This window comes from Clavelina lepadiformis, chromosome 3 (assembly GCF_947623445.1).
Source record: "Clavelina lepadiformis chromosome 3, kaClaLepa1.1, whole genome shotgun sequence".
In the NCBI taxonomy this organism is placed as follows: Eukaryota; Metazoa; Chordata; class Ascidiacea; order Aplousobranchia; family Clavelinidae; genus Clavelina; species Clavelina lepadiformis.
Genome location: NC_135242.1, coordinates 3,070,147 through 3,085,998, shown reverse-complemented (window position 1 = coordinate 3,085,998; position 15,852 = coordinate 3,070,147). Strand labels below are relative to the sequence as shown.

Here is a 15,852-nt window from a genome sequence, read left to right as displayed (position 1 = left end):
AGAACGAGCCGAATAAGAAAGACCTTCCGGCGAGGGACCACCAAAGAATTTCGAAAAGAATAAGGAAAGTTATGTGCACAAAGCGACAGTAACTTGCTTGGACAATTGGTTAAATGCCGGGGACCCCTGCAGTCAAGTAGCTACAGGTGCCAGGAGTGTCCCGGTTCATTGTGCCGATCAGACCGAGTTCTATCACACAATAAACGACACATCGAAACATGATACCATTAAAATGTTGAGTGTGAGAAAGCCTCGGGCTCATCTTGACAACGACTGATGTAACAGTGTAGCTTCAAATGATCGCTTAGTCGCGAAAACGCGTGAAGAATACCAAAGAGTGAATAACACAACTGTTCTTTAGCGTAGGAAACATTGCGATTTTGTTACGTTCCGGCCGTATGACAATACCCGTACACATGTACTACGCATCACAATGGGGTCTTATGTGACATAATAAAGCGATTTGTGACGACGTTTCCCACAAACTCTCGAGCTGTGGCGAAGTTTAAATTCCCATATCAGTCAAAAGTGACAACACTCTTGAAAAAAAAGGCTAACTCGATTGTTAAGGTGCCGGGACAACATTTCTTGAGACGCTGGGGCACCTGGCGAAAGTTTCAGCTTTGTTAGCGTCACGTCTTAGCACTTCTAAAAACACCTGCGTACTTTTTGGCGACTCGCTCTTCGGACTACTTTCAATTGATAGACATTATGTCTACAGAGCGTTGTTGCGTTTAAGGAGTAACGTGAAGCAGTAACCTACACTTTGGGCAAATACTTCCACTATAATTAAAACCCTCTGCGGTTTCGATATGAAGCTAAATCGTCAAACCCAAAAAATAATAATTGGTGTATGAAGTACATCGTATATTTTTTTGCTTTGGAGTATATATTTTACCATAACATGCAAAATGCGTGTTAAATTGCACATTTTAGAGCCGTAATAACATTGATTGGCATTGAGGGTGCCATGAACGGCAATCAAGTCTATTTATGGTTCGGAAAAAATGAAAAATAGAGTCTGCCGTTGCCAGCATGTCATGACCCCTTGCGCTTGTTACAAATCGCTTACGGCCAAAGGTGTGAACAACGACTTTTTAAGGGCACTCAATTGGTCACTCATTTTAATTAAAAAGTTCATAAGTTTTTCAAGAATTCTTTTATTATCAGATAGGATCAGATAATATTTGCACTTACCCCAAAGGAAATCTACTGAATGGGAATTAACAAGGATTATCCTGGATAAAAAATATGAGGCGGCTCTTGTCCAGACAAGCCCTTTAAAGCATTCTCCAGTACAAGCCGTCATCTTGCGAAAAGTTTAATAATATTTGTTCAACTTGGTGGCAGCCTCACTTGTGCGGCAAACATAAGAAAATACAAGACGTCTTGAGGCTTTAAATGCCACGCACGTCATTTGAAAATTATTTAAGTTTCCCTCTGATGTCGCTGCCTCGCGATTGATGATTATTGAAATCGAGCCGATATTGAAAAGTTGATTGTCCTGATCGCGAAGTAAAGGCCGACATCCCCGGGAGAGACGTTGCAAGCATTCATTGCAACTTGGGAAATTTGAAATGTTCAGCTTTTCTCTAACGCCGAAAGGGATGTTGTGATAAGTGATTTAACAACAAATAACAATACACAAACTCCTGTAAATATTGCGCCACGGGACGAGTAAGTTGCAAATTTACACCAAAAATATTCCGACTCATGGGAAAGCCGCAACCGAAGCCGAACAATGAGGAGCGGAGGAGTCAAATATGGGAAAGAAAAAACGATCCAGAAGAAGCAGGTTCATGCAGTCGGACTTTAGCGAAGATTGTCTTGAGACCACAGGCCACAGCCTTCTGCTAAGATCGAGCTACACATTTTTTTGCTGTGTTTGCGGTGGACCCCACAATAGACTAACACCGCGAAGGCGATCATTAAAACAGGCAAGCCGGGACTAGAAATTCTCAACTTAAGCACTCATTGATGGTAGCAAAATAACACGCCTTCACAATCGCCATTGAAAGTTGAGACAATAGCGAAAAGGAAAGGTGTGGTTATGACGTAACAATGAAACTTCTATTTGATAAATTCAAATCATGAATGGACTTGCCCGGCTGGGAAAATAAAAGGTGCCATTTTATTTGCCAAAGAGATTTGGCTGTGAAAGTATTCTTTGACGAAGTCCTATTGAAAAACTGACCACAATATGCCAGAGCAAGGGAAGTAAAGAACAAAAATAAGCAAATAATAAATGAATGCCGTAACGCCCAATACTTTGCAGGCTCATTCTTCCATTTCCCTTTTCAAAGCGAAGGGTACCGTAGGGCAAATTTGAAAATACGGATGAGCTTTTTCTTTCCTGATCAAAATCTTTTGTAGGGCACATTTAAACCTCAGCAAGGGGTCCAAAAATACGGACCCTTAAATTGTAGGGGACGGAAGTCGACGATCACGTGGTGATGAATAGAAAGGGGCTGTTTCAAACAGCGGTGCTATCGAAATGTTTTTGTTACGTCTGCCCCATTGTGGGGGAGTCTATGACAAAAATGTGAACCCGCACCGCCGCTGAATACGCGATTCAACTAAGATGCGACAATGAATGCCAACAATAACAAAATCCATCCATGACAAATATAGAACAGCAATAGGCAACGGTTTTCTTTTAGTGGGTAAACACAAATCACGACCCTTTCGTTTGTAATGTCCTACAAATAACAGCCGGTTAACAATAGGGTTGTAGGAATAGAATAGTCGACTTATTGGTATGTTATTTTAAAGCTTTGTCCATTTGATAAGTGACGGCAAAGTTGACGGAAGCGAATAGAAATGATTCAACTTCTAAACGGGGACCACAGATCTATTGATGAGAACTGCGATGAATTTTGGTCAAAGGCGTATTCGAATTAAGTTAAATTTTGTGCTGAATGTAAATAAGACGACGTTATAAAACAAATCTTCTCAAACCTATACCGGTAAATTCTAGCTTGCTTAAAGCAAACAAACTTAACCTAACTTGTACATTGGTCGTATTGACAAACCTATACTATAAATAATATCCAACATGACGATGAAGATTGTGGATATTTGCATACATTGCTTACATAAGACGCCCAGATTAAATAGAAATAAAAGAATTAAAGTTCAAGAAATACTGCGAATAAACAGCCATTAAAGTGATTAATGGTCCAACTTTCAACAAATCCTTGACATAGTCACACAGCGGGCAAGTCTGGACGGAAAACTTTTTATGACGAAATAAAATCGCAAACTATTTCGTACGATGACGTATTGCCCCTCTAAGATCACCTCTGTTACGTGTCCACGTGACAGAACTGCATGGAGTCAAATCTGGAGGGAATGCGCATTGAACGCGGAGTTTCCACGACAGAATTAGGATGATGGGACTTGTTTTAAACATGATTGAACTCTAAAAATTTTATCTTCAACGCTTTAATGAATGCTAAAGGTTGTAAAAAGCAAGTTAAAGGAATAGATATAATCCAATTAAAAGACCCAGATATCAATTTGTGGCTCGATTTCGCGTTTTTTTTCATTCCCCAAAATCAAAAATTACGGTTTATAGGGGAATATCCTTTACCTGTAAGTTACCACAAAATCAACGGAAAAAACTTTAGTTACTTTAGCGGGAAGTTCCCGACAAATTCCAAGTCCTTCAGACCCGGACCCTTCTGTTCTTTATAAGGTCAATAGTTGATTACGATTATGAACTCACATTAAGTTTTACGACCGCGACTGTTGTCGGGTGTTGACCGGTGTCGTTCGTTTAAAAAAGAAACTAAACAAATTAATAAAGCAAGAACGCTGTGAAAAATTCTAACTCAATACGCAACCATAAACCCATTGAATGCTATTCAGTATTCACGCTGGATAAGCATCGGTCGTAATAGTGAAGTTTAACTAAGCAAAAAGTGCTGAGGAATTTTTAAAAAATGTGACCGGAAATGACTCACAGCATGGAGCTCGAGCGTATTCACACACGAATACATCTTTCGAGCAACCGCTTTGATTGTGATGTAAATATTTCACATTTAACTTGCAGGAAGGGTTATTCCTGGTCGACATTACACTGAAGTATGACAATGCTGTAGCGCCGTGTAGCGGTCAAGTGTACTTGGGAAGAGAAATTGGAGCTAAACGAATGCCACGGATAAGCCGAATCAAACGTTAGAGACAAATGGTTGGAAGTAAGCGGTGACAAAAGTTTCACCTCCGTCAATCATAACAATCGTTTATTTTCCAACCATCACAATCTATTATGGTGTAGAATCAGAGCATAACGTCAACTTTCAACACGTTTTGTAACGCACTCGACAAGATTAAATTACGAAACCACTACAGAGTTCGGACGTAGATAACACAATGAATTAATACGATCAAAAAAATATATAAATACTCTAAGCTAGCAGTCGATTAATGAATGAGGGTTAGACAAATCCCCTACATTGGGCGCATGGCCAGTTCAAATGTTTGAAATGTGGTCGAGTGGCCTAAATTGACGTCAAATTACATTAAAGTGGTGCAAAGTGCATACATCACTTGAAAGAATCCCTGTATTAGTGGGAATTCAGGAAACAGGCGGCTACAACTTGTATTAAATCGCTTACGGCTTACCGCATGTCAGGAACAGAAATAGTTTCACATAAAGACTATGCCTAGTTTTATACTGGCTAAGCTACAAGGGAAATTCCACCTTCAATAAACACACGTGTACAAAATGCGGAACCATCTTACATTTGCGTCTAAAGTAAAGAGGTCTGGTTAAACTTTAACTGGGCAAATCGGTCACAGCGACAATATGAGAACGCGCTAATGCTAACAAACATGTGTCATAAAACGATTTTTTGAACCAAGCAGAAAGTCATTCCCAAGGCACCTCATGATACAGCAGCTGTCGAATTTGTCTATACCAAATTTCAAATCACCAAGGATCCTTCTCAGATGTTATTTGAGCCTTGCAACCAAATATTTATATTGTTTGTACTTTACCCATTTACGCAATTTGAAAATTATACTGTACCATATTTACTGGTGACAAAAAATCATATGAAAACATCTGGATTAGAAAATATAAACCGTAGCTATGGAGTCATGAAGGATTCACAAAAAGAAAATGTCTCTATAAAAACACAATGTCTCTGCAGACATTCAAATTTTTGAATCAATCAATCAACGTAATTTTCCAATGAAATACATGATATACTGTAAGTAGCAACAAGGCTACTTATACACCCACACATTGAACACTGGCTCACCGACAGCCAAAGCGTCAAAACTTCAAACAGCAGTGACTGAACAAGCATTATTATCTTATATGAGTGCAAGAACTTGCCTAGCTTAGAAACTTCACAGTTCATTGTAAAAGCTTTGTCCCGCATACTTCGTATATACACATGGTAAGCCTATACATTGCCAAACAGACAGCCAAAGCAAGTAAATTTTATACAGCAGTAACAGAAAATAGGGCGATATTATCCATCAATCCTGATAAAAACTGAAAGTTAAATGGAAGCGGTTGTATAGACAATAGACATACACCAATAGTTGATAATTCATGATGTCTTATTAATTATCATCATAGCTGTAAGTAAGTTGAAACTTCAAAGGTTTCATGGAGTTTATCTTCTTCTCTGCGCAGTGCATAAGTCACAAAAACTTATGCTAATGCCAGACTTTTCTGAATAACTGTAAATAAATGATTTTGCATGGGAATTGTTCTGAATGAATAACTTGATACTGGTATACATTATATAGAAATGTATCAAATGGCCAGCGCAAACAAAAACTTTAGTGGAAAGTGTGGCATCTGAATGCATGAGATTCATCAATATTCAATATTCATCGATTTATGATAAACAACAAGCAAAAGTTGGTTGTTTGAACGCCAATTTATAATAACTAAAAAAAGAATTCAAGGCTTCAGAGCTCGAGCAGTATTTGGCTTTTTGTATGCACGATTTCTCGTCGAAGATTGCCTTTCTTTTCAGTCTGGAACAGGAGCACTTCCAGTCTGTTTTATGTTTATATATATAATTAGTGTATACGGTATCCTGAAACATCCATAGTGGTATAGGTATAAAGGGTAGTGGGATTTTAATCAAGTTTTCAGCATAACATTTACTCATCAAACTTTTAGCAGAATTTTTATAAGTTGCACATTGATAAATATAACAATATAAACCGTCTGATAAAATTATGTCCAAAGCCTAAAATTTATGATTAAACTGGTATGGCAGTGGTAACACTTACAGACTAAGTAGAAAATATACAGCTCAGCAATGAAAGTATAAGAATGATTAAAAAGAAAATGACAAAACTTAATAAAGACAGAAAGACCAGTGTGCAAAATGTAGGCTATGCTAGACAGTCACATGATAGGCTACACTTCAACCATTAGGTTATATACATAACCTAGCAGAAACAAAATGTGTGGAAATCAAATTGAATTGACTACTGTCTGTTAAAAATACACCAGCGTAGCAACAAATTCTAGTAATATGAATGCATGTAGCACGTTAACTGCAGTAACTTCCTGTTTCGTGTATAATTTAGGCTAATATAGTTAGTCTATAAAATTATAACCCAATTCCTTCGGCTTTACAAAAAGTCATTGACGCTATGGTTCAGCTCCATGGCATGACTGCAGTGGGCTATCAGTTTCCCATGCCAGCAAGCATGATTCTAAACTAATTTGCATACGGCACGGAAATACTGCATACTTGAAAGAAGCTTAGCTAGTGATACTAATTAATACCGACAAGATAGTTCCTGTACTACCTGTAGTCTAGCAAAACAGAATCCTGCATTTCACATCAACGCATCACTAGACTAAGCTCTGACTAGCGATACCTTACGCCGAAATCAATTACAGTTTAAAAAATACTTGAGAGAGAGGCTTCAAAGAAATTGAATTGTCGCGCGGCCTGTTGCTTAAGTGGGCACGTGACTCGCCACGCTCTACCGATCACACCACGCAGCTGTCGAAGCTTTTACTCTAGACCGGCGAAAACAAACACTTCATAATGACAGTCACCAGCTACCCGACTCACGCTGCTATCATGAATCATGCAGCTGGTGGTCCCCCTAACCAGATGCTGTGTAATGAATGACGAATGCTTGAAGAATGTTTAATAATAGTAACTTTTGTTATCACATAATGCTATTAGCATTGTTGCGAAAACATCAACCTTCAGTCTTAGCAATGTAAAAGCGTAAAAATGAAAATACTGTACATGAAATATCGAGTGTCGTGTTTCTTTTTGTTTAACAATTCCTGTAACATCATTTCCTGGTAAGTTAACTTAATTTAGTCATAAGCATTTTGAAAAATGAAGACTGAAGATATTGTCAGGCTTGCTGCCTGCGCAGTAAAAGCGAGTGAAGATTCAAAACGAGCAGAAGCCCACGCTAGAGCAAGTCGAGTTTACGCTAAAAAGGTAAATAAATGGCTCACTTGTACTGACTATAGTGATACAAATTCATGAAAGTGCACATTGATTAGCCTAAATCACTGTTTGTATACAACATGGATGCGTGTACTGTGTGCTAGGTTAGAAAAGAAGCAAAAGAAACCATTGCAACTGCTAACGAACTTTTGAAGTTTGCAAAAACCCTGCTTTTTAAAGCACTACAAAAAGATGAACAAAGCGAAGTAACAGCGAATGACGTCCAAAACTTTATAACGACTTATGATTTATCGGTAGAGAATCTTCCAGCTGGTTACTCGACCCTATCCACACTGGTTAATCTGACGGATGAGGTACATAAAACGATAATAAACGTGGACAAATTGATAGCTACAGTATATACTTAGTCAATAATCCTGTAGCCTAATCTCATTATTATTATTATTATTCGACTGGGCTCATAACCAGAAGCTTATGTATTTCTGTTTATTTTAAACAACTTACAAACAGAGGCGGCGACAACTATTTTTAACGTGTGCCGTTTCAGCTAAAACCCTGTGGTAAGGTATACTATTACTGCGCCGAATAAATAAGCCAAGAAATGTGATAAAAAATTTGCGACACGGCAACTTGGGCCTTTACCGGTAATACTTAACGGAATACTGTATAGGCTAGGACAAAACTGCAATTCTGCGCTAGAAAATTGGCGCATAAGCTAACTTTCTGCATCGGAGAAATCCGGCCTATCATAAAGACTTTACAGTACAGTGTAGGGCTTAAAGTTTCATACCGACCTGTCTTCTAAATTAATCCAAATTAGCCGTGACTCTTGATCCCGACAAACCCACGTATCTGAAAACAAGTTACACAGCATGTGGCTGGGGAAATTCAGCTCTCATCTCTACTTTACATCTATATAATTACTTGGCTTCCTTTATACTTAGCAAAACATGTATTAATTTATACGTTTTTGTTCGGCTTATAATAATAATAATAATAATAAAAATATTATTGAAATTTTATTACTTTCTTTGAATCGTTTGAGCGAATACGGATAATACGGTTTGTTGCTTGGATCATATGCATCTAGCCTATTAAAATTATTATATATTGAAGTGTTTGTATAGGATTTTTTAAACGATGATTCAACCACCAGACACACAATTATAGCTTCAAGTTTAATGCTCTGTAGTGAAACGATGGAGAAAGTTGAAGAAACTATAAATCAACACATTGTTCGGTATAACAGTAGCTTACAGATAACAAACTGAAACTTAACCAGTTCAAAAACGAATTTGTTGAATAATTCTACAAAATGAAACAACTAAACAGTGAAGATGGAAAAATATGACTGAAAAAGATATTTAGTGAATTCCAGAAATCAACATAAAAACAACGCAACGTTATTTCATTGTTTAGTGACGAGGAAGATAGAGAAAGCTTGGAAGAGGATAGGCCTACTTCACTGTCTTCACAGTATGACGATCAGCCCTTTTCTATTGGGAAGTAAGTTGCAAGGATTTTTAGTGGATTGTGGGGTTAAGGTTATAAAAGAAACAAAGCAGAAAGTAACATATTTTGGATACAAACCAGGTTGGTTAGCTGCCGATAAAAATCGTTGCTTCAATTCGACTTCACGGGACGTTTGTTTGTTCATCAGGGCAGATTTTTGTCTTGATTTTTTTGAAATTGAAATTACAATTTTAAAATAATTAACTAGGTACCACAAATATTAAACTAAAAGAATGTCTTACTTTATAATAAACTACCTGGTATGTTGATATTGTGGCGGTAAGCTTGCTTAAGGGCTTTGTGGGTATCTTCACTCAACCCTGGGAAGGTCTGAGACAAGAGCGCTCACTCATCCTTGACGGATGACGCAGTAATTGCGTGGTGAGATACCAGAAAATAACAGTCCCAGATTTCCACGGCGGAAGAAGCTTGACGGCTGACGCTTCGTCTGGCACGCTGGTTGAAAATTTCACCGCTAGCATGCTTAGTACAATTAGCAAGTCGGCTTAAATGTCGAAACTCAATTCAGACTACTCTACCGCCTACTTATTTTGGAAATGCCGTTGCATATGCTACTTTTACAAGATGATTAAAAACCTTTCAAACATATTTTTTCTGTAGCTGTAGGTTTACCGTTAGTAAGAGATTCCTCTTTTTACAGGTAAACCAATGAAATGAAAACATACGAAGCATTGTTTTATTTAATCTGATTTTTACTGTAGACGCCCGAGCGGTCTACCAGTCTCCTTACTTAACGTCCAACAAGGAATGCTCGGTGCTGCCACCAAGCGGAAATCACGAAGAAGAAGTAAAGGCAAAGCTATGGGAGTCCCCTCACCTTTGCTGTCCTCGGATGAAGTTATGATTGTAAAAGTAAATCGTTGACAGTTCAATTGTGAATCCAGTAATTGATCAAATCATAGGCTATAGGTGATAAAAAGTAAACAATGAATTATGATGAAATATTAATTAACTGTACATGAATTGAATTAACTGTAATTTATATGAATTAACTGTCCAGCGAGCGACTTCACCAAACCCATCTCAACACAGCGGGTTAAGTCCTTTTGTTGGTCCGCACCACAAATACTCGGTAAGAAGAAAGCAAAGCAACTGCAGCCAGCAAACCTTCGCAGATTTTACAGATGACGAAGAGAGGTCGACTTCTCCGCTTGCGGTTGCAGTCAAACTACAGAAACAGCAGAAAGATCCAGAATTAAGTTCCTGAAATAATGTTGTTGAATATATCATGCTCTCGCGGCCACAACTATTTACTATTTCGAATTGACGTTATGATGAATTTAACAACGCAACTCAGTTGTGATTTGACGTACTCTAATTTCATAACGAAACTAAGGAAAGAAAGACGATGATTTTTGACATCATGCACATAAGCAACAAGCAGAAGTAGGCAAATGCTAGTTAAAAGCGACGCCACCGTTACTCTAAATAAAAAGTAGCGTTCCATGTAATTTTATAAAAGTACATTTTTGTGGAAAGTGTTGATAAAACGTGAAACAAATTAGACTTCTTACTCAATCCAAAATAATAATAGGTCTCTGATAAACCGCTGGAACCAGTCACCTGTACTTGATTCCAATCACACTGTAAGGCCTAGGGCCTAGGCGATAAGCGACCTACTTCCGACCACTTACAGAGATACTTTTTGCCACCGACTTTAACTAATATGGTTGCGGTGATGGTCGGGGATTGATGAAGCTGTCGGTGACGGTTTGAAGTGGTCTGTGCTCGATTACGAACGGTTTGCAATACCACTAACGCGGCCTCGTGCAATCAGCGACTTGTCTTTGCACTTTGGTAGCCTGATAAACGACGAGCGGTAGCAGATCAACCAAAAATAGGTCCAAAGTGATCAGACGCTCTGTGACTTATGGACTGCTTGGTACTAGTCGGAAAATACTCCATTACCTTCTGAGGTCACTTACAAACTAGTTGAAATTTGCATGTCACAAATTACCAACTAGAGAGATCGGAGAGCGACGTGAGCAGTAAACAAACGAATCGTATTTTGTGTTCTGTCTCGAAACTGGCTTGTTGCAGACCAACCTAGGCTAAGTGTTCCCGTACCACACTTTCCTCCAGACCAGTCAAGACCGTTCGTAGGTCAAAAATTGACGATTAACTATCACGGATTATTTGCCGTAGTGAGACAGAGGAATTTTAACGATAATTTAATATTTGAATTGTCTTTGTTTAACATTTTATACTGGGAATCGAGCCCTATCGTCACATGTTTACAACTGCGGCGCCACCGAGGTGCTATACACTGGACACAAACTTACAATTTTAAAACGTGTGATATAAGCATCCTGCGAAGATATTAACTTGTTAGTACCAAGCATGTGCCACAATAGCGATGCGAGAATTTTTCGTTTATTTTTGAAAAGAGCTAAAAGATCTGTGATTTTCAGCGATACGTCAATTCCTCTTTTTGCAAGCTTCAAGCATGAGTCGCTTGGAAAAACGTCTTCGCGCAAGATTTCTATCAAGTCCATGTTATCAATCTTGTCAATGTGGTGTTCGACTTGGTTAAGGTCGATATTTTAGAACAGAAACTGGAAATTTGGAAAGTTACCGTCACTGTAAAGCAAAACTTACCTAAAAAAAGATGGCAACATAAGATTGTTATCCTGGCATGGAAATATTTGACAAGATAATACCATAACGTCATTGCAACATGTTGACATGCTGCGGTATTGAGCCAACTGTGTGGAAAGAAAGCGTTGTGTATAACGGACATGTTCGACTTTGTAAAGTAAGCAATTCCCAAACGGCGATATTTGGTGCACACTGATGCATACCGCTGCACAATTTTTGTAGTTTACTGGTGCAGGGCTTCTCAAACTTTTTGGGTCTGCGACCCCTTGAGAGGTAGCCTATCACACTAATGATGTTAAAACAATAAACGTCCAATTACAAATCTCAAGTGATACCGTATTTTTGTCTCTGGCTAAATCATACAAATGCACACAATAAAAAGTAATCAAAAAAAATTTAATTTATAAAAATTTAATTTGTTTCGCGATCCCAAAATTACATTTTGCGACCCCAAGCTGGGTCGCGACCTACAGTTTGAGAAGCCCTGTACTGGTACACACCCGTCTTTGAAAATTACGCTGTCCGGTGCACAAAGAACCTACATTCCATACTGGGTATTAAGGTTCAGAACTCGTGAAAGTTTAAAGTATCTGAAGCCGGGGGTGTTGATGATGATGTTTTCATGTTTTGGTAAAACTCAATAGGAATTGTCTATTTTGCGATGCACTTACACACATCTGCAGTTGTTTACATCCCAGGCAAAGCTCAGAAATACGCCATTCTACCATTTATGGTAAATTTTGCAGTTGTTTGCTGTAAATGTCATTTCTTTAGTGGGAAGCGTGGCTCACACACACAAAACTTTTTAATTTGCTCGTTTTGTGCAACGCCCGAAAATAAAGCAATTTTAATTAGAAAAACTCGGTGTAAGCCAAATTCTGTGTTTACACTATATGCTTATTTACCAGTGTGGAAAGTGTGGACACACAAGGCAATTTGTCAACTTGCAAATATATCGGCTGAATGCTTTCATGCCTGCATGTCAATTTATAAGAAGCAGAAAAGAAAGTTTGTTAATTTGTGCTACCAGTTTTTTTAAAAAATGAAAAAGATGTGTTCATCATTCTTATTCAAAATTATTGCTTTTAAATGAACGCGTTTTCATTGAAAACTGCCATAGTTTGTCCGTGTGCTGGCATTTTGTGGTGTAAATACATGATACCAGGTATAAAAATCACTGTGTATTCATCAAAAATTTCTGTATTTAATTTAATCTACATGTAATAATTACATTGTGACTTCATCACCATCTGTAATGGTATGGTCTAACTCAACATGTATAATGTCCTTTCAATGCAGAGTTCATGAAACAGGGATATTAAAATGTCTAGTAAATCATCAAGATATGAAAAGATTGAGTTCTTAGGGGAAGGACAATTTGCTACTGTTTACAAGGCCAAGGACACCCAAAACAACAATAATATCGTGGCAGTGAAGAAAATCAAGTTGGGAAACAGAGCAGAAGCTAAAGATGGAATCAACCGAACAGCACTTCGTGAAATCAAACTTTTACAAGAACTTCATCATGAAAATATAATTGGTCTTTTGGATGTTTTCGGACAGAAGTCCAACATTAGCCTCGTTTTTGATTTTATGGAAACAGATCTGGAAGTTATTATTAAAGACACAAGCATCGTATTAACACAGCCTAATATTAAAGCATATATGATTATGACTCTGCAAGGATTGGAATATTTACATTCATTATGGATCTTGCATCGTGATCTTAAGCCAAATAATTTGTTGATAGACCATAGTGGAATTTTGAAAATAGGAGATTTTGGTCTGGCAAAATCTTTCGGAAGCCCTAGCCGAGAATATACCCACCAAGTGGTAACAAGATGGTACAGATGCCCTGAACTGCTCTACGGGGCTAGGTTGTATGGGACAGGTGTTGATATGTGGGCCGTTGGGTGTATTTTAGCAGAACTTCTTTTGCGGGTACCTTTTTTGCCTGGTGAATCTGATCTTGACCAACTGAGCAAAATATTTGAAACTCTTGGCACACCAACCGAAGCAGAGTGGCCTGGGATGACATCTTTACCAGACTATATAAACTTTAAGCCCTTTCCTGGTGTGCCTTTGAACCAATGCTTCAGTGCCGCATCCGATGATTTACTGCAGGTTATCTCAGGCTTGCTTCGTTATAACCCAGTCACAAGGTTATCTGCATCTAAAGTTTTAATGCTACCATTTTTTAGTAACCCACCAGCTCCTACGCCAACTATAAAACTGCCATTACCAGCCACCTGTGCTGCCAGTTTAGCAAAAGGTGCTCAACAGTTGAAGGCTGGAATTAAACGAAAACGAGAAAAGGAACTTGAAATGGGTGGACTTGCAAAAAGATTAGTTTTCTGAGTTCAAATGAAACTTTTTGTTGCTATTTACTAATTGGTTCACTTTTGTTTATATTTTTGATTTTTAAAAAATATTAGTTTTATTGAAGCTACCAGAACTTTGGTGCACAATATTTGGTGTGGCTGGTAATTTGTAGTAGAAATAGAAAAATCATTATGGTTGTGTACATCGTAACAGCAGACAGTTCGTTTTTCGATGAAAACCTCCAAACTCAGAATGGTAGTGGGAGCAGAGTATATAGCCCCGGTGTAGCTTCTTGTTCTGAGGGCTGAAACTTCTTCAATTCCTGCTCGCACTATCATTAGGAATGTTTTTAGTGAAAAATGAAACATCTGCTGCTCTGATGCACTTAAATACATTGATTCTTCTATTTCTGCTACAAAAATACTTCACTGTTTTCAATGAATTATTGTTAAACGGGCCCAGCCTTATGTAGGGTTGAATGTTCTGTTTTTTCGGAAAACTGTTTCTTGTCTTCAAGGAAGTATTAAATTAGGATCGAAAGCTTTTAATGGATGTCATAAATCTGCTAATCATTCAGCTAAACTTCCACTCTTTTTGTTGATAGTTGCTTCAAGCTACTGTAGTTAATGTGTCAATACTACCAATAATAAGATGCGCCACTACCATCTGGATCAAGAATTTCACCTCAATTGTCGTCGATCGTTGCAGGTGACAGTGCTCGGTGAAGGATGATCTCATTGGGGCAACTCACAGCACCTGTTGCTCTATGATTTAAAGACAAGTTCAAGTTGCCTCAATTGAGGATTATTTATGAAAATTGTAACTTCCCCTCACAAGCAGACTCATGTGAGTAATTTAAAAGAATGTTTGTTTATCCTTATTTTATAGGTCTAGTTGTTGGAGAAATTTTAGGTGTTTTTTTCTAAACTATTTTGTTTTATTTTCTTCACAGGCAAAACTACTGGTACGCTAGAGAAGGATAGAATTGTGCACAAGTCACCCACATCACAACTCAAATATCATTTGATTGTATTTATATTCAACCACATTTGCATATGCTAAGAATGTGGATTAATGAAGAATGCTTCCGTTCCAATGCTGTAGGTGGCAGTGTTACAAATGTTTCAGATTCTTTGAGCTTGGTTATGAGTGACTCGATGTTGTTTTAACGATTTTCGATATAGCATTACTGCTGCTTCAAAGTTCATTAATTTGGTGTATTGCCATTTTTGTTGATATGCATTCATCCAAGTTTAGTTATTCAAGTGTACTTGGGTATTGTATTGTTTAATATTTACCATTCACTGTGCAGAGCGAAATTTAGGTTCCTAACCGTGGTACTCATAGCACAATAAAACACATGCTCACAAACAATTAATAAGCAGGAAAAAGTGGCTAAGCCCAAAGGCTTAAAAACATGCGAAATAGCAATAATACAATTGTGTTCTTAGATGGTAGGTTAGCATGGACGTCAGCGAACTTGAAAATAGTACTGCACTTCAATAACAAAACATTCTTTGTTGATAGTTTTCATGGTGCAACAGCATTAAAATCATGTGTTTCACTTTTGTTCAGATCTTTGTTTAGTGTGTTGTGTACTAATGTAACACTTTTTTAATCACAACGAAAACATCACTTTTTTCCTCAAGTAACTTATAGAAACTAGTCGTGCTTTTGTTCGAAGGAAAAATTTACTGAAATGATTAGCCTAAAACCGGCAAATGGGCTTGCAGCAATTGAAACTCTGTGTGTAATGGGTGTCAAAGAAAATAGGTGGCCAAGGTTTCTTTCTGGATAAGCTGAGAGAAATTTTGTTCTTAGGGAAACTTTTAGATCTTCAGAGGCGAACAGCGTGCAGTAGCTAATAGGAGTTCAGAACAAGTTTCATGAAAACATTTGGCGTGCCGATAATGCGCCAAAGTAAGTTGAGTACAGATTTGTATCTGTTCTAGCAATAAATGTTTTACTTTACTTTTGCCCT

At 37.8% G+C, this 15,852-nt stretch overlaps 2 protein-coding genes across 2 annotated transcripts; both read left to right on the top strand.

The window, feature by feature from the left end:
* The first annotated feature begins 7,229 nt into the window (after positions 1 to 7,229).
* LOC143449912 (uncharacterized) lies at positions 7,230 to 10,238 on the top strand. The gene is made up of 6 exons (XM_076950248.1): positions 7,230 to 7,448; positions 7,562 to 7,771; positions 8,546 to 8,658; positions 8,838 to 8,924; positions 9,653 to 9,803; positions 9,952 to 10,238. Exons 1-6 carry the CDS (start codon positions 7,341 to 7,343, stop codon positions 10,156 to 10,158), a joined length of 876 nt encoding a protein of 291 aa, XP_076806363.1. The 5' UTR covers positions 7,230 to 7,340; the 3' UTR covers positions 10,159 to 10,238.
* A 2,614-nt stretch (positions 10,239 to 12,852) lies between these two features.
* On the top strand, positions 12,853 to 15,245 carry LOC143448446 (cyclin-dependent kinase 7-like). Its single transcript, XM_076948207.1, has 2 exons — positions 12,853 to 14,717; positions 14,824 to 15,245. The coding sequence occupies exon 1, from the start codon at positions 12,873 to 12,875 to the stop codon at positions 13,905 to 13,907; it is 1,035 nt and encodes a 344-aa protein (XP_076804322.1). The 5' UTR covers positions 12,853 to 12,872; the 3' UTR covers positions 13,908 to 14,717; positions 14,824 to 15,245.
* Positions 15,246 to 15,852: the final 607 nt, after the last annotated feature.

Bases quoted from the DNA above. Each gene is read 5' to 3' on its own strand.
- LOC143449912 (XM_076950248.1), top strand. From the start codon at position 7,341: ATGAAGACTGAAGATATTGTCAGGCTTGCTGCCTGCGCAGTAAAAGCG. The intron at 7,449-7,561 runs GTAAATAAATGG...ACTGTGTGCTAG, and splicing joins GTCGAGTTTACGCTAAAAAG to GTTAGAAAAGAAGCAAAAGA. The intron at 8,659-8,837 runs GTATAACAGTAG...TTCATTGTTTAG, and splicing joins ATAAATCAACACATTGTTCG to TGACGAGGAAGATAGAGAAA.
- LOC143448446 (XM_076948207.1), top strand. From the start codon at position 12,873: ATGTCTAGTAAATCATCAAGATATGAAAAGATTGAGTTCTTAGGGGAA.